At 36.6% G+C, this 27,345-nt stretch overlaps 1 protein-coding gene across 2 annotated transcripts in view; it reads left to right on the top strand.

The window, feature by feature from the left end:
• The window catches only part of LOC114053478 (kinesin-like protein KIF6), a 451,087-nt gene that overhangs the window by 147,340 nt on the left and 276,402 nt on the right, over positions 1 to 27,345 (top strand). The window contains exons 8-10 of one of the 2 annotated variants that reach the window (XM_027876577.1): positions 6,585 to 6,728; positions 9,201 to 9,287; positions 12,027 to 12,130. In XM_027876577.1, coding sequence (XP_027732378.1) covers positions 6,585 to 6,728; positions 9,201 to 9,287; positions 12,027 to 12,130 — 335 coding nt within the window. The remainder of the gene's footprint in view (positions 1 to 6,584; positions 6,729 to 9,200; positions 9,288 to 12,026; positions 12,131 to 27,345) is intronic. The other variant, XM_027876578.1, reaches the window with a different exon arrangement.

The raw sequence follows: 27,345 nt of genomic DNA, 5'->3' as shown, positions 1-27,345 counted from the left end.
AAAAACACACCTCAAGCCCTTCTGCAGTCAAGGTCATACTCTCCCAGTGACCAGCTGCATTGTTGTGGCTCATCCCCAACTCTCATCAATTCAAAGCTCACAATGACACATCTCCCATAGTTGATAAAGCTTTTTTGTTGTTCTTGTGATACCATCAGAATAAATTATTTGGTAGAAAGTAAGGAGCTATTGATGGGTTCTGAGCAAATAAATAACATGATACACTTAAGTCATAGGAACATCAATTTCACAGCATTGTGTAGGATAAATTGGAGTGATGTTAAATTTGAGGTAGTGGCATGTTTTCAAGGCAGAAATGTCCAGGCAGTAATTGGATTGCTTTTTGGATCTGAGAGTGATATGGAACTGTTGATAAAGATTTGAAATTCATCTGCATAGTCATGGTCATTGAAATCATGGGAACAGATGAAATCAATGTGACAAAATAGGGAAAAATCAAAACTGTAGGAAATTCCAGCATTGATGGGGTCAGAAGAAGAAGAATGAATAGTAGAAGAAAAAAGAAAAAATTCCAGTGAATCAAGGTCAGAGAACCAAAAAGAGCAGAATGATAATGAAAATAATAACAACTAGCACTTATGTAGTTCTTCGAAGTTTGTAAAACACTTTACAAATATTATCCCATTTAGTTCTCACAAGGCTCAGAATTAAGCATTGTTATTATTTCCATTTTACAAATGAGTAAACTGACACAGAAGTTAAGTGACTTGTCCAAAGTATCACAGATAATAAGTGTCTGAAGCTGGATTTGAATTCAGGTCTTCTTGACTCCATTTCTAGTGCCATGTCCACTGCATCACCTAGCTGCCTTGTGCCTATTATGATGCAGTAGCTGTGAGAGGAAAGAGTTTCAAGAAGAAGCATTAGTCATTAGTCTTAAATGCAATAAAGAGGTCAAGGGGGATGAGAACTGAGAAGAGGCCATTGGACTCAGAAATTAGGAGGTCATTAGTGCTATTTGTGAAATACAGTTCCAGTGGAGTGGTTGAGGTGGGAACCAAATTGCAGAAAGTTGAAGAATGAATTAATGATGGAATTGAGACAGAGATCACAACTGTTTCAAAAAGTTTGACGATAAAGGAGAGTGGGGACAGAGGCCAATAGCTGGGGAGAGGGGTAAGGGCAGCAAAATCAGGGGAAGAATTTTTTGGGATAGAGAAGATATGAGTGTGTTTGTGGGGACAAGAGGAAGAAACTGAAGATGCAATAGAAGAGATGATTGATGGAGAAGACCTTTCCTATCTAACTGAAGAATCATACTACGCTTTTATTTCTTAATTTGACTCACAAGAACAGAATGAACTCATCTCTTTTCATCCAAGTTTTTGTTGTTCAGTCCTTTCAATTGTGTCCCACTCTTCATGATCCCATTTGGGGCTTTCTTAGCAAAGACACTGAAGTGGCTTTCTATTTCCTTCTCCACCTCATTTTACAGATTAAGAAACTGCAGCAAACAGGATGAAGTGACTTGCCTAGTGTCACACAGCTAGTAAGTGTCCAAGGCCAGATTTGAACTCATTTCTTCCTGACTCCAGGCCACTGTGCCACCTAGCTGCTCATCTAAGTAGATATTCCCAAAGAAGTTAAAAGTTGATATTCAAAGAGTTAGATTACTTTCTGAGCCTGAAGGAGTTGAAAAACACGAGGGAAGAATTGAAAGAGTAAGTACAGAGTCTGTTAGCAAAGTACAAGGGCTTAGATGTCATCAGGGTAAAGGATATAAGGAAACTAAACCTTTTTACTGCCTCATAAATCCTTTTGAGGTTAAAGTAGTGAATGGGAGCTGCCCTGGTGCCAAACTTCTTGAAAAGGAGAGATGAGCTGAAAAAGTAGAATGAGTGAACGTCAGGAGGAAGCCTGATCCAAACATGGGCATACAGCTTAGTCCTAATGAAGTCCTGGAGTCAGATATCAGAAACAAAGTACCCAAGTGGTCCAGACTGGCACGAGACTAATATTAGTATAGAATTTTACATGACATGTAGCATTCCTGAGCTACTCCTGGCTCAGCTTTGAGATCAAAACATTAGAGTCTAGAGCTTCTTTGGAACATGTATAAAGGATGGGATAGTGGAAGGAGCCCTGAACTGGTATTAAGGAGGGAGATGGGGTTGAATCCTGCTTCTAGCACTTAACTAATTGTGTGACCATAGATAGGTCACTTAACTTCTGTGGTCTGTAAAGTGAAGATCATCATGTATAGAGTACCTGATTTAGAGTTGTTGTGAGAATCAAATAAGATAATATGTATAAAGCATTTTGTAAAACTTGAAATATTACATAAATGTCAATTATTATTATTGCTAATTTCCAGTGGTGACTCTTGGCCCTTATAATATGCCCAATAATCACTTGTTCATGCAAAATTATGGTTATTGGCTAAGAAAGACTCCTTGAGACAGACTTCTAACCAACCACAGTTGCCCAAGAGAAACTATTTCTTTTCCCAAGCGAAGATCACATACACACTCACACACATACCTCTTCATCCAAAGATGCTAATGGCATTCACCTCATACAACACAGATCTCAGCTGTAGCATTTGTCAACTATCCCTAAAATCTTTTTCCAAGCCTTTGGGGTTCCATTTCATTACCAGGTTTTTTTTAACCTGTTTCCATGTTTAGAGAAAACAGCTCCCCATCAACAAGATTTCTTAGCCTCTCCTATTGATCATAGAAGGACATATGCTTACATAGCTATTCACATGTGCTGTCATATGTACTCACATGTAATTAACTCTCAATTATTTGCATGTAGGTTGTCCCTTTTCTAGAATATCCACCCCCAGGACTCTGATTCCCTTAGTGCAGATAATCAGTTAATAAGCATTTTGTATGTATTTTACAATGTGGCAAGCAGTATGCTATGCTGGGGATACAATGGGAATGACTAAGTTGTGAATAAAGCAGGAACTCTATTTTATTTATCTTTGTATCTCCCTCCACACCCTAGCAAAATGCTGAATGCATTGTTGGTGCTTAAGGATTATTTGTCAAATTTTTTGTTGCTGTTGATAATTGCAAATCATATGCAAATATATAAACACTATTAAGAAAGACTGTGTAAAAGTCAAGAAGTAATGTAAGAGAGGGTGAGAAAGATTCACAGTAAGAAAGATAAAAAAAGCTATGAAGAAAATAGCAGGTGTGTTAAAGTTAATGGTTAGTTAGCTGTGGGGAAGTCTAGACATAGGTGCTAGATAGCAAATATATAGAAGAGAAGATGAGGAATTGGTGGGGCTAGTATGTGATAGTGAAAGAGAATTGATAAAAAGAAGAAAGAGTGGATAATTAATCATGGAATTCAATAAAGTAATCATGGACTACAAGGACTTCTATAATGGATATCACTTTAGGTAATACCACATTTTATGATTTTTAAATCAGGGAATCTCTTATAGTATACTATTGCAGGCCTCACTAATCCTTAGTTTAGCTCCTTATATTAGTTATAGTCTCAGTTTCCAGTTCATGTGAAATAGATGTAGTGAGAAATACACTATTAAGGCATTTCTGTTGTTGTATTGGTTCTATACACAATTGTGATTGTCCTATTAGTTATGTGTATGAGACCTCACACCTGCTTAAAGGAGTATAGTCCTTTTGAGAGTTGAATGCACCCTATTGTGTTTGTAAGAAAATAGCATTCTGTTTGCCAGAATCTTGTTGGTTTTAGAGTTCTCCTTGTATAAATGCATTGCTTTTTCCAAAAGTTTCCTCAAAAACACTTTTAAGCCACAATAGCAGGGTACATTTTGGCCCCAGAAATTGTAAGTCAATGACAGAAAAAGAAATGAAGAAATAAATACTTGTTCTAACTGTGAACCTCCTACAGTGCCCCTGGTGTGACCTATGACTCTATCAGCACAAACATCAAGTGAGAAACCACTGCGAAAATGAAAGTTTTTCCTCGTTAGCTCTATAGAAATCAGAAGCTAGGGTAGATTTCAACCATCTATTCCACACGTGGGATTTTTTTTTTTTTAAGAGAATGAGCATTTGTTTCTACTTGACTTCCATTGGATGTATAATGTGTGGGAGAAAAATGAAGGCTGTTAGTGCCAATTGTAACCACTCCTAATCTTTGTCCATTTTCAGAGGATAACTTTCCATACCCTTGTGAGCTTTTAAATTAAAAAAATCATTAAATAATAAAGTTATCAATTTCAAGCAGAGTTTTGAGAAATTTTAAATATAGTATGAGGTTTCATTCTGTCTTGAGATTAAACTGAGTTAAACTAAATTCAGCAAACATTTATTAATTCCCTGCTGTGTACAGTGCACTGGGCAAAGAAAGAAGAATATGATATAATTGTTGTCCTCAAGTAGTTTATAATTTAGTAAGTTCAGGATGTTTTCTAAAACATTCAGCTTCATATTTGTAAATGTAAGCACCAAATAGGGGTGAAATTTGGAAAGAATTCCTTGTTTACTATGGTTACCTCCCACCCATCCCTAAACCCCACCATCTAAAAAGGCAGCATATTTTCTTTTCTATTTAGGAAGACCTGAGTCTGCTAGAAATGAAACCAGCCCTCATTCCATCTATAAAGGGTATATTATTTTTAGACCACCCCAAAGATTTCAGTCTGCTCAGTGGGGAGTTGGGGGAAGGTTGTCCAATTTTGTGTAGTATTCTCCTGGACCATCTTTGATTTAACCTTAGCTCTAAGGTCAGATCCAGAACTAATTATTTTGGACAGAAGGTTGCTTAGGACTGAACTAAATTTACAAACCCGCACACCTGAGCTGAGTCTTGAACCAAACTAGTCTTTTGAGATGAGGAAAGGAAAATTAAAAAATATGGGCTTTTGCTCTCCATATTTTTCTTGATAAAAATCTGCTATTTATCTGCTAATCTGTAGGAATATGTTTCAAGTACTGGGGCACAAATATATACAGACTCGACTACTTACAGCCTACATGACATTAGGCAAGTCATTTAACCTCTTTATCTGTAAAATGAGGGGTTTGAACTAAATGATTTCTAAGGTCCCTTCTAGCTTTAAATCTTATATTCCTAATAGGTCTTGTGCCAACTTTTACTGTCCTGTGAAATTATAACATATTATTATTATATATTGCCTTATGTGAAGAAGAAATAATTGTCCAAATTTGAAGCCAATAAATGTCAGTTTCTCACAGCTGATTTTAACTAATTTTCTAGTAGAGACAGAAAAGACTCTGTATTACAATATTATCATGTATCCATGTGATTAAAAATGCCCTGTGGTACTCTAGTACTCAAAGAAACTAGTGTAATGCTTTATCTATAGGAGACATTCAGTGATTGTTTTTGAATGAATGAATGTTAAAGTTCACAGCTCCTGACTTCCCTAAGCCATCCCTTTGCTTCATGCCCCCATTATCCCCTCTACAACCCTTTCTATTTAAGGGAGTTGAAATCAAATCAACATTAACATTGCTTCTGAAAAAGGTATGTTTAATGGATGGTCTTACTGTTCCATTCACCAACCCTGTGATTTTCCAGGCTAGAACACTATACTAAAGCATTGAAAATACAAAGGAAGGCCAACATAGTCCATGCCCTCAGAGAAGTTATATTCTAATTGGATGGAATGGGATCCTTCTTTCACTACATATTTTAATTCCTGTTATGATAATAATGCATCTTATGTGCCCTTCAGAGGCAGCCAGGTGGCCCATTGGATAGAGTATTGAGTCTGGAGTCAAGAATACCTGAGTTCAGATTCAGCCTTAGATATTCACTAGCTGTGTAACTTTAGGCAAATCACTTAATCTCTGTTTGCCTCAGTTTTCTCAACTGCAAAATGGGGATAAAAATAGCACCTACCTCCTTGTTGTGGTGGTCAAATGAGATCATATCTGTAAAATGCTTATCATATTACCTGGCACATTGCAGGTACTATATAAATGCTAATCATCATCATCATCATCATCATCATCATCATCATTATTATTATAAAACAACACATGTATATGCATATATACTTTAACAGTCTATGATTTCATCTTCATAAATAGTCTTGTTTCCAGCACCGATTATAATCCACAGCAGATTATTTCATGTGTTGCTGTGGTCAAAAATAATTGATTATATGGTGGTCAATCCTCTGGTAATGAGCCTCTAGATTGGTCCTAGGATGATAGGCTTAAAATCCATCCCAGGCCTGTACTCAGTGTTTTTCTAGTTTAGTTAGGCCTGATAGAGCTTGGGACTTACTGGCATAATCTTTAAGAACCCAGAGTCAATTCTATGTCACATGAAGCATCTAACTTGGGCTATAGGGGAGGATATACATGTCTATCCTTTCTTTTACTCAAATGATATGCTAGATTCTCAGTGCTATGTTTGCATTGTTTCACAGAAGAAGCTAATGCTTTATTATTTATATTTATATATATATATATGTATTGTTGTCTTAATGAACAGTAGGTATAAGAAATTCTTAAATGCTGTTGTTGCTGCAGTGAATGCGTTAATTTTTTTGCATATTCTTTGAGATCACAGGTCAGTTTGTTTCAATACTTTGTTTATTGTGGCTAATATAATGCCAATGCTGTTATACTTCATCACAGGTTATAATTGCCCTTGCAGAGAAACATCGATCCCATATTCCCTATAGAAACTCCATGATGACCAACGTACTGAGGGACAGCTTGGGAGGAAACTGCATGACAACCATGATTGCTACGCTGTCGTTAGAAAAAAGGAATATAGATGTATGTGGCCTCTTCCTATCAGCAATCTCAGGCTTGGTTTACATTGTTAGCAGGTAGAGTGAGTTTGAGGAGTCATAGTTGGATTTCTGCCTTTTCTGTAGGGTTGGGACCTACCTACTTGTTATGTGACCTGAGAAATCAGCCTCTCGATTATTTATATACATCCTAGTCACCCTACTAGAAAATTATAATCATTTATTTTGTATTCATTTTGAGAAATATCTTTTTTACTCAGCTTCCTATATTTCTAGAAGATAGCTGCCGGATTAGTTCATGCAGTCAGTGGACCAAGAGAGTTGCTGTCTTACCAGGTCCTGTCTGCCTTCAGCCCTGGTTACTGAGACTCTAGGTGGTTTAAAGGCACTGCTCCAGAGTGATCTGGCCCACATAGATTGCCTCTCCACCCAGGATTTCCTGGTATAGCCAGCAGGTTATTTACATGTCATGTGCCTCAAGCACTAGCCACTGTTCAGTCTGGCCTGCACGCAATCTCCAGCACTTGGAAACATGCAAAACTAGGAAGCTTCTGAACAAGAGGAGGGCCTCGTAGAATGCATTCCAGTAATTCAGACTTGCATAGTACTTACTTGAAGGTTTACCTATCCTCATAGCAATCCTGTGAGGTAGACAGTCTAAGTACTGCTAATCCTATTTTATGGCTCCTACATTTCAGAGCCAGCACTTGACTTTCATCCTTCCTGACTCTCAGTTCTCAGGTGCAGTTTCTTCTGAATCCTGGGGCCATCTTACACATCTAATCTAAGATAAAGTAGAGAGACATGCTGCTTTTGCAATATTTTCCCCAATACATTTGGAAATTTTGCAGTTGACTGATTATAATATGTATGAAGTTGGTTGAAAAGATCAGTAGGAGGATAGTGGCTCTTTAATGCTTCTCTTAATGCAGCAGATCAGGAGGGATTCCAATTTTAGTAACCACTTAGAACAACAGAATCTCTTCCATTCAGTGTGTGATGATTATTTTATTAAAACAAAATAGAAACAGTCATCATGATGGATAATCTAGAACAGTGGTCTCCATGGTGGGTGTAGGTGCATCCAGGGGGGCATGACCTGACCCCAAAAGGGGTGTTACCAACCAATCCAAGGGTGGAAATTAAGATGACAACTGTCCTCAGCAATATAGCTAAGCATAGCAACTATTTCTAATACAATCATACTCATCATTTTTCTGCTAAAATGGAGGTCAGCAAGCTACTTCCTTAGGGTCACATCCTGCCCTCTGCCTATTTCTGTAGGGCCAGCCACCCAAGAATATTTTTTTACACTGAAAAATACATTAAAACTTAGTTAAAAATATAAAAACGGTTGTTAGGGGCTATACAAAAGCAGACTAGCAAACTATATTTGAGCGGCAGACTGGATTTATCCACATGTAGTATGCTGATCCCTGTTCTAAACTCTCCCACTCTTCCCTCTCCCTTTTAGACAGTGTCCCAGTCTTCCTCTTTCTGAGCTGGTGCTTTTCATTTTGGGTGACATTGATTGATGTCACATAGGGTGCACAGGCATGGATGAATTGCAACAGATCACAGACTTAATTATAATCTCTTCCCCCGCCCGCCGCAAAAAAATGAACCCTTTTCCAAATTTCCCTGTCAAGGGACCACCATATTTCCAGTCACTTAATTTTTTTTTTTTTGTGAGGCAATTGGGGTTAAGTGACTCGCTCAGGGTGACACAGCTAGTAAGTGTTAAGTGTCTGAGGCTGGATTTGAACTCAGGTCTTTCTGACTTCAGGGCCAGTGCTCTATCCACTGCACCACCTAGCTGATGTTTTTTTTAAAGTTAATTAATTTATTTTTAGTTTCCAACATTCACTTCCATAAGCTTTTGAGTTTTAAATTTTCTCCACCTCCCTCTCCAAGATAGCATGCAATCTGATATAGGCTCTACATATACATTCCTATTAAACATATTCTTTTTAAATAATTATTTTTAGTTTTCAGCATTCACTTCCATAAGCTTTTGAGTTTTAAATTCTTCTCTCCAGTTTCACCTCCACATTCCTAACAAATTGGTTTTTCTAGTGTTAGGTCTGACCTTGTCACTTTCTTACTCAGTAAACTCCAATGGTTCCCTATTGACTCTAGGATAAAATATTTCATTTTATCTCATCCTTTTTAGTTTTGTGTCAGTTTCATGGTAAACATAATTTTAGACCAGAAGCCATGTGTATAATTTATAAATAAATTAAAAAAATTACATTTTGGGGGTTTGTGCTTCAAAGTTGTTTTTTTTTTTCCAATGGGGTGAGCTATCAAAAATATTTGGAGACTACTGCTCTAGATCAAGGACCTCATGAAAATGAATACATTAGCTTTGTCTCCACATGGTCCATTCAGTCATATTTTGGTTATGTGTTTTAAGCTATTTGCAAAAATAAAGTTTGAATAAGAGAGAAAATCCCTATCAATGATGACATTTTAAAGAGATACGTTATTTCTCTAGGAATCTATATCAACTTGCAGATTTGCCCAGCGAGTGGCCCTCATAAAGAATGAAGCTGTTCTCAATGAAGAGATTGACCCTAGACTGGTAAGAAGCTTTTAGTTGTCATTCTTCAGGGAAAAAGATAGAGCTGAACAGATTGCTGCTGCTTTTCATGATGAGTCATTCCTCTTAGCTATGTTTATATGCAAGTTTTAGTCTTAGTCTACTTTAACCTTCTGGGGATAATTATAATTAACTTCCTTTTATTAAAGCTCATAAAGTCATGGGAAATCCTAATGGTCATTACTAAAGAGAACCATACTTTACATAGCTCTTCTGTTATTTATCTTAGGAAATTTTTTTAGGGGGTAAAGGTTTGCTTTAGGAATAGTTTTTAGGAATTGGTGGTTGGTGGCTCCTCATGATATAATAACAGATCTTGAATTTTAAAAACCTTTTTCTTTAAGAAAAAAAAAGAAGTGCTTATGCTTATGTGGAAGTTTATCTTCTGTCCTTGAAGGCAGTATGAGTAAGACATATGTTCTGGCTGGACCTAGAGAAGCAACATGACCTGGCTACAAAACTCACCTAATTTTCTCTTTTATGCATTTGGAGAGTGTTCTACAAAACATCACTTAATGTTTAACATTTGTTATTATATCAGAGATGGATGTTTTACTTGCACCAAATGACCAAACTTTAGATGGCAAATGCTTTTCTTCTACAAGCTATCTTCTCCAGTAGCACCTTGCTCCTTCATTTTTTTTTGGGAATAAGGTGGACCCTTAAATCATACATACACCACCAGCAGTATGAGATCTCTCAAATCAGGATTTCTGTAGATTACATGCTAAAAATACATACTAAGCCAATCCAGTGATGAGTCTTTCCAGATTTAAGCTGGTTATCAGATGTCAGACATGTAGGTTTTTATTTGAAACCTTGATAACATTGCAGCGTCTTCAGGAGATTGTTCTCCCCTAGCTTTCATTAGCTTCAGGAACATAACCGTAGCATGGTAGGTCATTGAAGTAGTACTTTAATGGAGGGTAAGCTGAAATACTTCCCTAGGTCAGTCAATTTTCCTGTTTTCCTAATTATCTTTTTATTGTTAATATTTTCTCCTCTCCTAAAATTTTTCATTCAGAGGATGAAGGAAAATGCTCGTGTGATCTTAGAATACATTGATAGAAGTATAGTTTCCAAATCAAGGACAGTGACCATATGCCATGGTCATACCATACCTGGAATGTCATGCTTGTTTTAAGAAGATTCTTTAAGAACAGAGTGACCAGGGCACTAGAGACTGTGAAATATACAGATTGGTTAAAGGACTTGTTAGGGTTTACCTGGAGAAGAGAAGCCTTTGAGAGACATCGTACTTATTGTTAGGTACCCTAAGGGTTGAGACACAAAGTAAGGGGAGAAACTCGAGTGAAACCCCCCACTAAAATCCTACTTGATGTCTTATGCTGAAATGGAAGTTTCCCTCTGTTCGTGAAGGCAATATGAGCAAGACATATGTTCTGGTGGGCCCTGCTGAAATGAAAAGGCTTCAAGTATAGGCCCGATGGTGACCTGTATTTCTGCTGATGGAGGATCAGCCTCTATCTAAGTTAGAGAGTTTTATGACTGTGTTGGCCACGGGCAATAAAATTTTAGGTAACAACAAATTTCAAAAACCATCTGCTAAGGACATTGTTTCAGTGGGGAGAGGACTTAAACCATTAAAATCATAAGATACTTCCGGTATTCAAGTATGCAAGTTCTATGGTAAAACAAATAAACAAGGCTGAGTAAATATTATTAGTGTTACTATTAACACTGATGTTACTAGTATTTATAGCTGGTGTTTATTTAGTACTTGATGGTTTATATGGGCTTTTAGCACTACAAGTCTGTGAGACACATAGTACAAGTATTATCATCTCTTTGCAAGTGAGGAAAGGCTCAGAGTGGTTAAATTGATTATAGTCTATCTATCTATCTTTTAAGTGACAGGCCAGGAACTGGAAATAAAATCTCTAATCACCCAAAGAGCCCCCAAACACTTATTTTATGTGCATGAGAGGATTATTATCTATTTTTTAAAAATATAGTAAAAAAGCCTATATTAGATTGCACGCCATCTTGGGGAGAGGGAAGAGGGAAAATTTAGAACTCAAAATCTTATAAAAGTGAATGTTAAAAACTAAAAATAAATGAATTAAAAAAACAACATAGTAAAATCAACAGTAGGGTCAATCTTGTATTATTATATCTGAGATCACTGAGAACCTGCCTTCATTCATCTCCCACCCTTGGGACCTAAGGAGATACTGGGTAATGAATGTATAGAGAGTAGGGCTGGAGTCAGACAGTAGGTTACATTTGCATGAATGCATCATGACTGCCCCAGGACCTAAATCAGGTGCAGCTATAGTGCCATACAGGAAAGGGGATCATTCACATCTCAACAATTATGAACATTTGGTTTTGATTTTTGTATTTTATTTTGCTGACAGACATAATATTGCCAATAGGTTTGACTCCTCTTAATAAAGATTAGAACATACAATGTTAATGCAAATTTTGTAGAACTACAGATAGAATTAATGAGTCAAATAATTTCTTCTCCATCCACTGACTACCATTTTTCACTATTCATGGCTTCTTAGGCAGTGTATTTTTAAAGGGAGCAAAAATTAAAAGCCTATTGAATTTTCAAAATCATTTTAATTTTAGTATTGGGAAAATTTTAAGATAGTCTTTATTTAAAGTAGTATCCTTTGTTACCAAGTTCAAAGCCTGAGACTCTGAGAAGGTTTGGATTTTTCACTCACTGTTTTGCTTTGCCATCTGTAGACTATTATACGTTTGAAAAAGGAAATCCAGGAATTGAAGGATGAACTGGCCATTGTCACTGGGGAGCAGAGAACAGAAGAGCTCACACAAGTAGAACTCGATAAGTAAGCTGTAGACTTCTTTCTTTCTGTTAAGTGAGAAAGTTAATGTTAACGTCTTTGTTGGCCTTAATGTTATGAATTCACCTCAAAGCACTACTGTCTCTGGGGACAGTCTGAAAGTGCATTTAGGCGCCAGTTCAGAATGCCAGCTTTCCATGAAAAGCTGGATGAGGCTGGCAGTGTTTTTGCCTCCTCAGCTTTGTGGAAGTAAAGAACAGAAGACCTAGAGGATGAGAATATCATTCTGATGCCAGCTGAAGAAAGGGGATTGTATAATAGTCATGCCATTTAGAAATAGACACACCAAACTCTTCTCAGCTGTGGAACTGAGATCTGAAAGGAATTAGAGAAATGTCCTTTGTATTAAACAACATCTTGCTGTAGCTGGAGCACTAATTTATCCCATGCCAAAGAAAGCTTTTCCTTTTAATAAATAGACCTACGTGTTATAATTCAGATGCTTTAAACCATAATGAAAGTGTGTATTCAGGGCTTTACACCAGGGCTCTGCCTTTCATATTCTTTGGACTTGTAACCTTGCAGCAGATCAGTCACCCCGGGGAGCTCTCTTGCTCTTACTGATCCCAAGCAATACTAGTAGGCATTCTTGTTATTGCTTTTGTTATAGCTAAACATTTGTTGAGTGCCAATAATGTGCTAATTGTGGATGGTAATGGAGTTCTCAGTTTCCCAGTAAGAGATAGAAATCTAATGACCCAAGATTTCTCAGAAAGACCAAGAAAGAAGTTCCTTCTTTTTTTTTTTTTAAGATGATTACTTGAAAGCCCCTGGAGATGACTAGAAAAGCCTCTGGCAGTGTCTAAGCAGAGCTCCCATCACTTTCAAAGCTCTAGGTCCCTTGGTAATTTCTAACTTTTTGGAGTTACAGAAAGCAATTGTTTCCTTCTTTTTTTTTTTTTTTTTGGTTATGGTTACTTCACCCTCTTCACCTTCTCCCCCCACCCCAAGTAAAAGTTCTGAAGGCCTTATATTTAATTAAAGTCATTAACATTACTGTATACCAATATATAAATGAGGGTATTGAGAAACTAGAGATGAGAATCACCATCCTCTAAATCAGTCAGTCAGTCAGCATGCTGACTGTGCCAAGCACTGAGACTATAAACTCCATGAGGGATAGGACTGAGTCTTATTTAAATTATGTATCTCATCTTGTGCCTAATACTGTGTTCTGCACATGAAATAGTCTGTTAGTATATATTTGCTGAACAAATGTTGAATGTTGCCAAATGAACTTATGACAGCATGGAGCAGTGGGTGGAATGCTAGGTGTAAAGCCAGAGGGTCTAGGCTTGAATCTTGAGCTGTCACTTATTACCTGTGTGACCCTGGACTAGTCATATGACCTCTCTGTGTTTCAATTCCGCATCTGTAAAATGAGGGGGATTGGATTCAGTGGGGATCTCCAAGGTTCCTTCTGGTTCTGCGTTTGTGATCCTGTGAATAAAGAAGTGATCTGTTTTTGTTAGATTTCTCTTCAGAGAACTGTGGGTACAGATAAGTGACCCTTACTTGTTGACTAATGGTAAAAGTTGTATTGCAAAATATTTTTTTTAATATATGTGCCTGCCTTTCACCTAAAAGCAGAGAACTCAGACAAGACCTTGGAGATTTTTTTTGCCAAAATCCAACCCTATGTAGAGAGATCTCATCTAAGAGACCTCAATTTCTAAAACAGAAACATTATTCCTCACCTTGCATTTTCTACTTTAACTGCAAGAGACTTATAGCCAGTTTTATAATAGATACTCAACCCTTTAAACTTTTCTTCATCTATTTAAACTTTTTTATTGTTATGTGCAAGAAACTATAACATTTGTTAAAAAAATAGTTTGGCAATAAAAAATTTGTTTTTATCACAAAGTTAGATTTCAGCCATGAATTCCATACATAGAACTTGGCTTAAGGGCAGGAATGAGTACTCAGGACTAACCTGTTTTCCAGCCCTACTTAGAAAAGGGTTAGAGTATATGATGGATCCCATTCACATTTTGGGATTTCAAGGCTAATCTCAATTCTAAAAGTAAGCTTAGAGCTAAAGGACTTGCATTGGCAGCTTAGCTGGGGAAGTGTGTGCTGACAGGGACTCTTGGAAAATCTCATCAAGGCCAGAAGAGATCTGGAAACTCGGATCACAAAAGACAGACGGGTCATTCCGATCCCTGTGGAAATTAATAATATAAAACCCTTCTTCTACAAAACCTTTCATCAAAACTACAAAGAAGTAGAAACATAAGTTCTACCTTTTGTTTTTGTTTTTTTTTCTTTCTCCTGTACATACACCCTAGGAGAATTAATTGAGGAAATGCCCTCAGAAGTGAAGACTGGCAAAAAAAAATGCCCCTTGTTATGGTGGCTATTATTATTATTAGTACTACTAACTGGTAGTCATCATTGAATAGTGTACTGTGGGGGCATGAGGTATAAATAAAAGTTGGTGGTGGTGGTGAATAAGGTCTTCCAAGAAATTGGAAATGTGCTCATATTATTTATTAAATACACATTAATGATCAGGTTCCTTTGATGTTGAACTAGACCATAAACACATAGATGGGGGTAGGAGCATGGGTGGGAAGATGGATTTTTTTATAGATTACAGGATGAATTGAAGTTATTGCTTTTGTGCCACAGTAAAAACTATAAGAAATATTAATTAATATAATATTATTTCTGTTCAGAAAGGCAAAATATAGTTAATGTTATTAGCCACTCCATTAATATCCTTGGGTTAGGGGGTAGAGGTGGGAAATTACAGGAACAAAGAAGTGTATTTAGTTGGATCTTTTTGCTGAATACCTAAGATTAGAAAATAATTTGCTAACGAGTACAGTATGAAATATTTTAGACCATACCCATACAGCCAAAGTAGTAATGCTAACAATAATAATAACCACCACTATAATAAAAATAATAATAACAGCAGTAGTATCGATTCTGTCTGGAGGAAGTTTGGGAAAACACAGATATTAATTGCACAGAATGAGAAGATATGGATGGATTGTGATCAGCAGGGATGAAAGGAATACTCATATTGATGATCTCACAAATCCATTGAAATATTGATGTAATAGTAGCTGTCATTGATATTGGGCCTGAACGTTTACAAAACACTTTAAATATATTGTGATATTTAACCAAAAAAAAAAGGAATTCCCAAAGATTGAATGAGTTGAGTAAGGTTATACAAAAGCCTAATAGGGGGACAGCTAAGTGGTGCAGTGGATACAGCACTGACCCTGGAGTCAGGAGGACCTGAGTTCAAATCCAGCCTCAGACGCTTGACACTTACTAGCTGCATGACCCTGGGTGAGTCACTTAACCCCATTGCCTAGCCAAAAGAAGAAGAAGGAAAAAAAAAGCCTAACAGGAATTGTTTAGGAAGAGGGACTTTCTGGCTCTAAACAAACTGGATGTGTTGTTAGGAAAGCATCAAGTTAAACAGATGAGCCTACACTGAAGTCATTGTTGTTATTACAATCTTAAAATGAAAGAAGAATCAGCAAAATAATTCATGGGGTTGGACAAAATGGTTCCAATCTAAACTTTTCAATAGAATATGAATGACCCTCCATATCTGGCCCACTATGTCCATCTAACTTCATCTGCCTCTTTTTAGTTGAAATCATCTGCTTCAGTTGGGCCAATTCCTAACTACTCCTTTTCCCACCACGCAGGTCTCCTTGTCACCTTCCTCGTCCCCCACCACATACGCACAGTCTAGCGTAGAAGCTTGCAAAAAGGACAAGCTAGAAGGCCAGCAGTTTCTTTTAAGATTTTGTTCAAGTGGAATAAAGAAACTAAAAACAAATAACTGGATGCTGGTATCTGAAATACTACTCACTCAAAACATCTAGTTCATCTACATTTGGAACTGGAATGTTGGGTTCAGAAAAGAATAGCCAAAATCACTTGTTCATACTCTGTAGGACTCTGTTACCCATTAAATGACAGCTCTCTAGTATTATCACCCTTTCAGGAGCATCTTGATAACATATCTCTATGTAATGCCATTAGTGTTCAGAAAATACCTTTGAGGAGGTCCACTGAAGTATGGAATTTCTATCACTTAGTGTGATCAAGGAGGATGCTCTTGCTTCCTGCTTAAGGAAGCTTTGAGAGCCTCTGGGCAGTTTTTAGGTGGAAGAGACTGGACGTAGCTGGTCAGGTGTTGTATGGTGGCCACTTGTGAGAACTGACTTCAGATCAAGTTAGGAGAAAAACATATCAGAGTTGAGGCCAAGGCTTTTTCAGTCAACTAGGACTAGAAGAATGGTAGTTAGATGAACTCCTGTGGGATAGTTGAAAATGATATCTCTTTCAGATGAGAGTTTTGAACATGTGATATTAGTACAACCAAGTCAAAAAATTTCAGTTGTATGACTAATGTGAAAATAGATTCACTATGAATGTATATGTAGAGCCTACATCAAATTGCACACTGCCTTGGAGGGGGTAGGGGAAAGATGGGGAGATAATTTGGAACGCACAATCTTTTGGAGGTGAATGTTGAAAATTAAAAATAAATAAATTTTTAAAAAGAATATTTGGTTATTGGAATAATGATATTAACATATAGGTGAATAGTGAGGTTCAGAGATAGAATTCAAGGAGTCATTTCCTAGGGTGGTACTTGTAACCACTTGAGAATGAGTTCTCCAAGAACCTCTAACAGAATTAGAGGTCACTGAAATCTCTGGTTTGACTGAACCACCACACCTGCTTTCCTACTGAACGGTTAATTCTGACTAAATCCTGAATCACTGCCACACATTATGCCCCTCCCCCCATGCATCTATTTGCATACTTAAACAAAATCTTTTAAGTGGAGGGTTTTCCAGAGAATTTTTTTTCTTCTTGATTAAAATTTATAGTCATAGAATAAGCAGGCTGAGCAGAAATCTGTATGAAGGTGAATTACACTTCTGGTGATTTTTTTCCTTCTCTACTTACTCCAAAATATATAAAGCTACCTAGACTTTGCTTATTGGCTCATCAAGGACAAAAGCCATATTGCTCTGATACATAATTATACCTTTTTCTTATAGCTCCTGGCATTCTATGCAATGCATTCAGTGGATGCTGAATGAATAGTGATGTTTAACAGGGCTTGTACATTAAAAATGTATAAAAGTCACGGAAGGGGGTATATCTAGGGGTAAAATTCTCTAAGTTTGCAAACACAGACTTGAAAATCTGATTTTCATTATTTAAAGTACAGTTATTGAAACCCATGCCATGAGAGAATTTGGTAGCATAGTTAATAAAGTTCTGAACTTCAAGTCAGGATGACTAAGTTCAAATTCTACCTCAGGAAATTAGTTACTAACTATGTAATTCTGAGGCAAGTCACCTAATCTCCCTTAATCTGTTTCTTTAACTGTAAAATAGGGATAATGCAGTAGTACCTACATCACAGGGTTAATGAAATAATATATGTAAAGCACTTTTTAAACTTAAAAGCATTACAGAAATATTTTTACTATTATTATTATTATCATTATTAGCATAATTGAACTAGAATGACTTCAAACTTGAATCTCCAAACAAATGATGCCTTAACTTGGTATTAGTTTGTTGCATAAGGGAAATTGTTAGCAGAACTTTGGGGAGGGACTGCTGGCCTCGAAGCTGGGAAGACCTGTATTTGAGTTCTGCCTCTGACACATACTGGCCACGTGACCCTGGGCAAATCACTTAGCATCTCGGTGTTCTAGGAAACTCTTTAAGACTAAAAATTGTAGAGAAGGTGCTGATTTGCATTGGTAGAGGAGGTTTTCTCAATCAGAAACTCACTGTAGAAATGAATTCATAGATCTAGTCCTTATTCCCCTGTGAGGGTAGTTACCACATTCTCCATCCCAATTGGTTGAGACTTTATCATCACTGAAACTGGTATTAGGGACTCCCCAGCAGGCTTAGCCACTGAGTAAGATTAATCCTAGAATGTAACACCAAAACTTGTTGGTGATGCCATTCTATGTATTAGTTTATTCTTGGGTACTACATATGAATTCCATAGGCTTCAATTATGTGCTAGAAATTAAGGTTAGAGTTTAACCTGCATGCAGTGCTTTGTATGATACTTCAAGTGATAAGATACATTTGGTCCATTTGAATTTGTTTTTTTTTCCCTTTGTTGTCATAAAATTCTATAAAGAGTTTTTATAATGCTAAATCAGCTAACATATATGTATTTTAAAATCAATAGCAATGCATAACATCATATATATTTCGGGGATTCATTATTTCATTTACTTCTCTGATTGTACAGATTGCAACCCCTTTACAACCTCTGTCAGCACAGACTTGAAAATCTGATTTCCCTCATTCAAAGTACAGTGATTGAAACCCATTCTTTGAGAGAGATGAGGAGGATAGTTGAAAAAGTTCTGGACTTAAAAGACAGGATGACCCAAGTTCGAGTTTCTGTGTGTCTTCCAGAATTCATCAGCATACAGTAATCCTGGTGATGAACTTCTCTGAAGGTGGCTAGGCTGTTCATTGGATAGCAAACATACAGTTCACACTTAAAAACTATTGCTTTTTTTTTTTTTTTTTTTTTTGGTATTTTCTCTGTTGGCAAGGCCTTCTAGAACCTAGGATCATTACCACAACATGATGAGACATCAGGGTAACCCATTTTTTTGTTGTTTTGATTTTTTTCAGATTCTAAGTAATTTTTTAAAGGCCTTATTAATGCCTTTTGTTTTTACGCATCATTTCTCAAAGTACTACCCCATCCCTGAACCATCCTTCTAACAAAGAAAAAGAGCTAAGCAAAACCCAGCAACAGATCCACTGTATCTGACAGCTGATGCAATATTCTGCACTTGTTGTCCCCCACCTTTACTAAGAGGAAGAAAGTGTGTTTCATCATTTGTTCTCTAAGGCTAAGGTTGGTCATTACAATTAATTGGAATTTGACCAGTGCATAATGTTTGTTGTTTACAGCATTCTAGTCAGTGTCTATATTTTCTGCTTACTTCTGTATCAGTTCATACAAGTCTTCCCATGTTAATCTGAATTCTTCATATTTTTTCTTTCTTTCTTTTTTATAGTCAGTGTCCCATGATTTTCTTTTCTTTTTTATAAGCACAGACTTTTTAATTTAATTTAATTTTTAAAATTAATTAATTAATTTATTTTCGGTTTTCAACATTCACTTCCACAAGATTTTGAGTTCCGAATTTTCTCCCCATCTCTCCCTTCCCTCCACCCCAAGACAGCATGCATTCTGAATACCCTTTCCCTAATCTGCCCTCCCTTCTATCATCCTGCCCTGCCTTCTATCATCCTGCCTTCCTTATCCCCTTCTCTTCTGTTTTCCTGTAGGGCTCAGCACAAACTTTTAAAAAATTGTTTTTCCCAATTACATGTAAAGACAATTTTTAATATTCATTTAAAAAAATAAGTTCCAAATTTTCTCCCTCCTTCCCTTTCCCCCTTCCTAAAATGTTAATCAATATGATATAGGTTATATATGTGCAATCATATAAAACAATTTCCATATAAGTCATGTTGTGAAAGAAGAAACAGACCAAAAGAAAAAAAAAACATGAAAAAAATGAAGTGAAAATAGTATGCTTCAATCTCCATCAGTTCTTTCTATGGATATGGATAGCATTTTCCATAATGAGTACTTTGGAATTATCTTGGATCATTGTATTGAAGCACAAACTTTTTAAAGTAATATTTTATTTTTTCCAATTACATGTAAAAACAATTTTTGACATTCATTTTTTATAAAATTTTGAGTTCCAAATTTTCTCTCACCCTTCCCTTCCCCCCTTTTTAAGGCAGTAAGCCATTTGATATAAATTATATATGTACAATCATGTAAAACATATTTCCCTATTGGCCAGGTTGTGCAAGAAGAAACAATTAGCAACATATACATATACATATATATATATATATTACAGTTTACAAAAGGAAAAAACATGAAAAAATAAAGAAAGTGAAAACAGTAAGCTTCAATCTGCATTCAGACTCCATTAGTTCTTTCTCTGGATGTGAATAACATTTTCAATCCTGAGTCTTTTGGAATTGTCTTGTATCATTGTATTGCTGTGAAGAGCTAGTTCAAAAATAGTTGATCACTGTACAATGTTGCTGTTACTGTATACAATGTTCTCCTGGTTCTGCTCACTTCACTTTACATCAGTTCATGTACATCTTTCCAGGTTTTTTTTCCTGAAATCTAAGCACAAACTTTAAAAAAAAAATTTTTTTTAATTATTTTGAGTTCCAAATTTTCTTTTTCCCTTCTACCTATCCCCCATCAAGTGAGGAAGCAAGCAGTGTGATATCAGTTATACATGTGAAATCATGCAAAATATATTCCGTATTAGCCATATCACAAAAAGTAAGAAAAATAAAATGAGGGAACTATAACAATTTGTCTTAGAGTTCATCAGTTCTTTCTTTGGACGTAGATAGCATTTTTTCATTGAGCCCTTAGGAACTGTCTTAGATCATTGTATTGATCAAAATAGTTAAGTCTTTCACAGTTGATCATCATTATGACATTGTTGTTACTGTGTACAGTGATCTCCTGATTCTGTTCACTTCACCTCCTAATATTTGCCTTTATTTCCTCTTCATTGGTTGTGAATTTACTTTTTTTTCTTTTTTAATACTGGTAATTTTGTTTCCTTTTTTCTTTTTTAAATCAAATTTTCTAATGGTTTATGTATTTATTATTGTGTTTTTCCTCCAAAAAAACTCCTAGTTTTATTTATTTGTTCAGAGAGCTCTTGACTTTCAGTTTATTAATCTTTCCATGCACTATCAGGATTTCTATTTTGATGTTTGATTGGTGAATCTTAATTTATCATGTTTCTATTTTTTTTAGTTGCTTACACAATTCATTGATCTTCTCTTTCTCTGTTTTATTGATGAAAAAGTTTAGAGATATAAATTTCCTTTAAGTAGACTTTGGTTGCATCCCACAAATTTTGGTATGCTGTTTCATTATTGTCATTATCTTTAATGAAATTATTGTTTATTTCTATGATTTGTTCTTTGATCCATTCATTCTTTAGAATTGTTATATAGTTTCCAACTAATTTTTAATCTATGCTTCAAAGGTTCTTTACTAAATATTATTTTTATTGCATTATGGTTAGAAAAAAGATGCATTTAACATTTTGCTTTTCCACGTTTGTTTGTGAAGTTTTTAATGCCCTAATAATCATCCATTTTTGTGAATTGCACAAATGAGAAATAGGTAAACTCCTTTCTGTTCACATACAATATTCTCTAAAGATCTAGCATATCTAACTTTTCTAAAATTCTATTCATTTTCTTAACTTCTTTCTTATTTATTTTATGGTTCAATATATCTACATCTGAGAGAAATAAATTGAAGGCCTCCCCCCATTAACATAGTTTTACTCTTTACTTCTTTCTATAACTCATTTAACTTCTTTAAGAATTTGGTTGCTATGCCATTTAGTGCATATATGTTCAGTATTTATATTAATTCATTGTCAATGGTACCTATTAGCAAAATATAGTTTCTCTGTTTATCTTTTTTAATTAGATCTGTTTTTGCTTTTGCTTTGTCTGAGTTCAAGATTGCCACTGCTGCCTTTTTTACTTCAGCTTAAGCATAATAGATTCTGCTCAAACACTTTATGTTAACTCTTCATATGTCTTTCTGTTTCAAGTGTTTCTCTTATAAACCCCACATTGTTGGATTCTTGTTTCTAATCCAGTCTGATCTCCTCCTCCATTTTTCAATGCCTTCCCATCTCCCTCAACCTCCTCTCCACTCTAACTGGAAGGCAGGAGGGCAGAGCACTAAACTTTTCCCAAAGCTTCCCTTTACAGAGTGCAGGGATGTGGACTTTTTAGCTTAACTCTCTACTTCATTTGCAGCTCTGTTTTGTTTGAATTCCATAGAACCTAATGCCCCTGTGCCTGGTACCCCTTGTGCCTTCCCTTTTCCATATTCTTTTTGTTCATTGTCTTTCCTTGTTAGATTATAAGCTCCTTAAGGGCACAGACCTTCTTTTTCTCATTTGTATCCCCATCCCTAAGTACTGTGCCTAACACACAGTAAGCTCTTAGTATTTATTGAATTGAATTGTTGAATTTATGAGTGAGTTCATCTTATTCACATCCAAAATTATGATTGCTGTTATGTATTTCCCTCCATCCTATTCTCTTATACTTATCCTTCTTATTTATGTCCTCTCCTCAAGAGTCTGTTTTGCTTCTGACTACTGTCTTCCTTAATGTACCCGCCATCTATCCCCTTCCCTATTTCTCTTCACATTTCTCCCTGCTACTTCACTGTTGGGTACGATGAATTCTGTAGCCCACTGTATTTATGTATATTTTTTCCCATATATTTTCCCCTCCTTTAACTAGTTCATATGAGAGTAAGGTTCAAGTATTGTCCATTCCCTCCCTCACTGCTCCATTGTATAAACTTTTTTTTTAACATGCCCCATTTATATTCTTCCTCTCTATTCCTAACCTATCTCAGTGCATTCCTTTTCCCCACCCTTCTATTCTTCTTTTGAGATCATCTCAACAGAACAGAATCATATCCAGACCCTCTGCATAGATTCCTTCTAATACCTGGTGAATATAAAATTTTGAGGGGTCACATGTATCCTCTCCTCATATAAGAATATAAACAATTTAACTTTTTTTAATACTTTATTTATCCCTCATGTTTACCTTTTTATGCTTCTTTTGAATCTAGTTTTTGAATGTCACATTTTCTATTCAGCCCTAGTTTGTTTGTTTGTTTGTTTGTTTTAAATCAGGACTGCTTGAAAGTCTTCTATTTCATTAAATTTCCATTTCCCTCTATAGGATTATATTAGTTTTGCTGGATAGGATATTCTTGTGTAATTCTGACTATGGTTCCTTGGTACTTGAATTCTTTCTTTATGCCCTCCTTGCAACTTTTTTCCCTTCGCCTGAGAGCTCTGGTTTTGGCTCTAATATTTTGTAGAGTTTTCATTTTGAGAGTTTTTTTTTCTAAGAGGTGACCAGTAGATTCATTCAATTTCTACGTTGCCTTCTGTTTCTAAGAGCTTTGGGCAGTTTTCCTTTATAAATTCTTGAAAGATGAAGTATAGAATTTTATTTTGTTTTGTTTTGTTTTTTGTTCATGGCTTTCAGGTAGTCCAATGATTGTTAAACAACCTTTTCTCAATCTATTTTCCAGGTCAGTTTTTTTTTTCTGACATTTCACATTTTCTTCTATTTTTGTCAGTCTTTTGATGTTGTTTTATTATTTCTACATGTTTCATAGAGTCATTAGATTCCATTGGGTCAATTCTAATTTTTAAGGAGTTGTTATATTCAATGAGGTTTTATATTTCTTTTACCATTTAGCCAATTTTAATTTTTAAGAAGTTATTTTCTTTAGTCGTGTTTTATACCAGTTTTACAATGCTGGTTATTTTCTTTTCATAACATTCTTGCAGGGCTCTAATTTCTTTTCCAGTTTTTTTTCCTCTATTGCTCTTATTTAGTTTTTAAAATCTTTTTATTTTGCTCTTTAATCTCTTTCTTGTAACTCTTCTAAGAATTCTTGTTGGGCTTGTGTACAATCTGAATTTTTCTTTGAGGCCTTCTTGTAGATGTTTTCAAACATTGTCTTCTATGTTTATGTCTTGAGTTTCTCTGACCATTGTTTGGGTCTGTTAAATTGTGTGTGGTTAAGTTTCAATAGAATGCTGCTAGTTTCCTTCACTGTGAGTCCTCTGAGAAGTTCTATAGGTTCTGAGCAATGGAACTGCTACTCCTTTTTGGTCTTGGTCTCCTGCCTTGGTTATTTCTCCATACTGATGGTATTCTGCCCAAAGGAAGGTAAATTTTGATGGCTGAAACCTACCTAGTTATCCTGGGGTTTACTGGATAGATTTCTTTCTTAAAGACCATGCCTTAAACCCAATTCACCTTGTCTCATGGGTTTGCCAAAAATAGATCCCTCCCTGCCCAAGGGTCACCTTGGCCCTGAGGGCTCAGAGTAAATGCAAATAGTAATTGTTTCTCTTTCAGCCAGCAACCCTGAGGGTCTTCCCCTTCCAGCTTTAGTTTTTGTTGTTGTTGTTTTTTATTTTAAAGGGGCCATCCTGGTTAAATGTTAGGTGTCTGAGACCAAATTTGAACTCAGGTCCTCTTGACTCCAGGGCTAGTGCTCCATCCACTAAGCTACTTAGCTGCTCCACCTTGCCTTACTTCTTCAACTGGTCTGATCACTGAATGGGTGTTGCTTCAGGCAAAGTGAGAACCTTAGCTTAAAAAGCCCAAGGTCTCCCACTGCCTCTAGGGCCATCTCCAGTTGCCCTGATCTATAGTGGACCACTGGACCCAGATGGCTCTGGAGGAGAAAATGAGACTGGTGACTACACAGCCTTCCCTCGCTCAAATCTGATTCAATTGCCAGTCATGGCATTATCTTCCTGATGTCATGATTGTCTTCAGCAGTGCAGGACAAACCACATACAAGGTTATTCCACCGCAACATTGCAGGTTTATGTGTGTGGCCAAAGGTTAGAACAGAGTTTCCCCTTCACTCTTGGGCTCAGAGCCACATGGGTAAGTTTTTGGAATCTGTTCCTTGCTCCAGGGTCTTCTTCTCTCACAGTCACTTCTCTCCTCCCTGGAACTGTGACCCAGAAATAAGTAACAGGAGACAGAGCTACCATCTGACACTTGTTCTTTTTCCCAGCGCTAGTTCAGGGCTCTCCTGGGATCTCTTTCTGCCCTGTTTTTCCTGCCCTAGTCTTCAGTCTCAACCATACTATTAGCCTTGGGAAGCTTGAATCCTCCCCACCACTGACACTGTGCCGTGCTCCTGGCGAGCCCCTGTCCCATGATAATAGACTTTTCTATCTTCCCAAGCTGTTCTGGACTGGAAAAAAAATGCCTCACTGTGACTCTTTTGGTTGTCCCCATAAAAATTCAGTCTGACACCTTTCCTAGGTTGTTGGGGAGGAGGTCTTTTTGGTAAGCTGGGCAAAAATGCTAACTTTCATTCCACCATATTAACTCTGCCCTCATATTTGTTTTTTTTTTTTAATGCATAATAGCATTCCATTTATTATTCAGCAATTCAACCAATTGGTATCCCCTTTGTTTTTACTACAGAGTAAGACTTTAATAGAGAATAATATTGTTAAAATTAAGAAAAATAGGGGGCAGAGCCAAGATGGCAGAGTGAAAACAGTGACTTGCTTGAGCTCTCCCCCCAACCCCTCCAAATACCTGTAAAAAAAAATGGCTCTAAACAAATTCTAAAACAGCAGAACTCACAAAAAGACAGAGTGAAACAAATTTCCAGCCTAAGATAACCTGGATGGTTGATTGGAAAGGTATATCGCGCCAGATGGGGAGAGGAGCACAGTTTGGTGTGAGCAGGCCACAGAGACCCTGGAGCAGGCCTCAGAGGACTGAATCGCAGTCAGCTGTGGTGGTTTCCAGACTTCTCAACCCACGAACGCCAAAGACAGCTTAGAAGGTCAGTGGGAAAAGTCTGTGTCTGCGGTGAAAGAGAATCTAGCTCTCAGTCGCCAAGTTCCCAGCGTGGCCTCTGGGGCAGCGGCTGCCTCCTGAGCTTCCGACCCACAGACTAAGGGGGAATCAAGTGGCTGATCAGAGGGGGATTGCAGGGATCTCTTTGCCTGTGCTGAGGCAGGAATCTCTTGCTTTGCTGGTGCTTGGAACTTGGTCACAGTTCTGAGGGGTGGTCGTAGGGCAAGGAGGAGCGCTGGCGTGGTGGAGCTTGTTGTGGCAGTGGAGAGGAAACACCTCGCCCTTATCATAGCACCTTGGAAGAACTGAAAATTTACAGGTCCCTAGAATTACCTCTGAAGACAGCTGTACAAACCCCTTAAGCTTGGGACAGTACATACTTCATGTTGGAAGCAGACTCTTACTTTAACAAAGAATTTAAAACTCAAGTAACTGGCCGGGATCATGAGTAAGCAGCACAAAAAGAGTCAGACTATATTATCTTACTTTGGTGACAAAAAAGGTCAAAATATACAACCAGAAGAAGACAACGAAGCCAAAGCTCCCACATCCAAAGCCTCTAAGAAGAATATGAATCAGTCCCAGGCCTTGGAAGAGCTCAAAAGGGATTTTGAGAAGCAGGTAAGAGAAGTAGAGGAAAAACTGAGAGTGATGCAAGAAAATCATGAAAAACAAGTCAATAATGTGCTAAAGGAGACCCAAAAAAATACTGAAGAAAATAACATCTTAAAAAATAGCCTAACCAAATGGCAAAAGAGGTCCAAAAAGCCAATGAGAAGAATGCCCTAAAAGGCAAAATTGGCCAAATGGAAAAGGAAGTCCAAAAGATTACTGAAGAAAACTACTTCCTTAAAAATTAGAATAGAACAATTGGAAGCTAGTGACTTTATGAGAAATCAAGATGCTGTAAAACAAATCCAAAAGAATGAAAAATGTGAAATATCTCATTGGAAAAACAACTGACCTAGAAAATAGATCCAGAAGAGAGAATTTAAAAATTATTGGACTATCTGAAAGCCATGATAAAAAAAAAAAAAGCCTAGACATCATCTTTCAAGAAATTATCAAGGAAAACTGCCCTGATATTTTAGAACCAGAGGGCAAAATAGAAATTGAAAGAATCCACCGATCTCCTCCTGAAAGAGATCCCCAAAGGAAAACTCCTAGGAATATTGTAGCCAAATTCCAGAATTCCCAGGTCAAGGAGAAAATATTACAAGCAGTCAGAAAGAAACAATTCAAGTATTCAAACACAATCAGGATAACACAAGATTTAGCAGCTTCTACATTGAGGGACTGCAGGGCATGGAATATATTATTACAGAGGGCAAAGGAGATAGGATTACAACCAAGAATCACCTACCCAGCAAAACTGAGTATAATCCTTCAGGGGGAAAAATGGTCATTCAGTGAAATAGAGGACTTTCAAGCATTCTTAATGAAAAAAACAGAGCTGAATAGAAAATTTGACTTTCAAATAAAAGACTCGAGTAGAACATGAAGAGGTAGACAGGAAAGAGAAATCATAAGAGACTTATTAAGGTTGAACTGTTTACATTCCTGCATAGAAAGATGATATTTGTAACTCATGAGACCTTTGTCAGTATTAGGATAGCTAGAGGGAAAAAATTATATGTATGTATGTATATAGATAGATAGATAGATAGATAGATAGATAGATAGATAGATAGATA

Source organism: Vombatus ursinus, unplaced genomic scaffold (assembly GCF_900497805.2).
Source record: "Vombatus ursinus unplaced genomic scaffold, bare-nosed wombat genome assembly UNPS02014811.1, whole genome shotgun sequence".
NCBI classification, from domain to species: domain Eukaryota; kingdom Metazoa; phylum Chordata; class Mammalia; order Diprotodontia; family Vombatidae; genus Vombatus; species Vombatus ursinus.
Note: the sequence above shows the minus strand (reverse complement) of the source record. Positions and strands in the feature narration are given on the sequence as shown.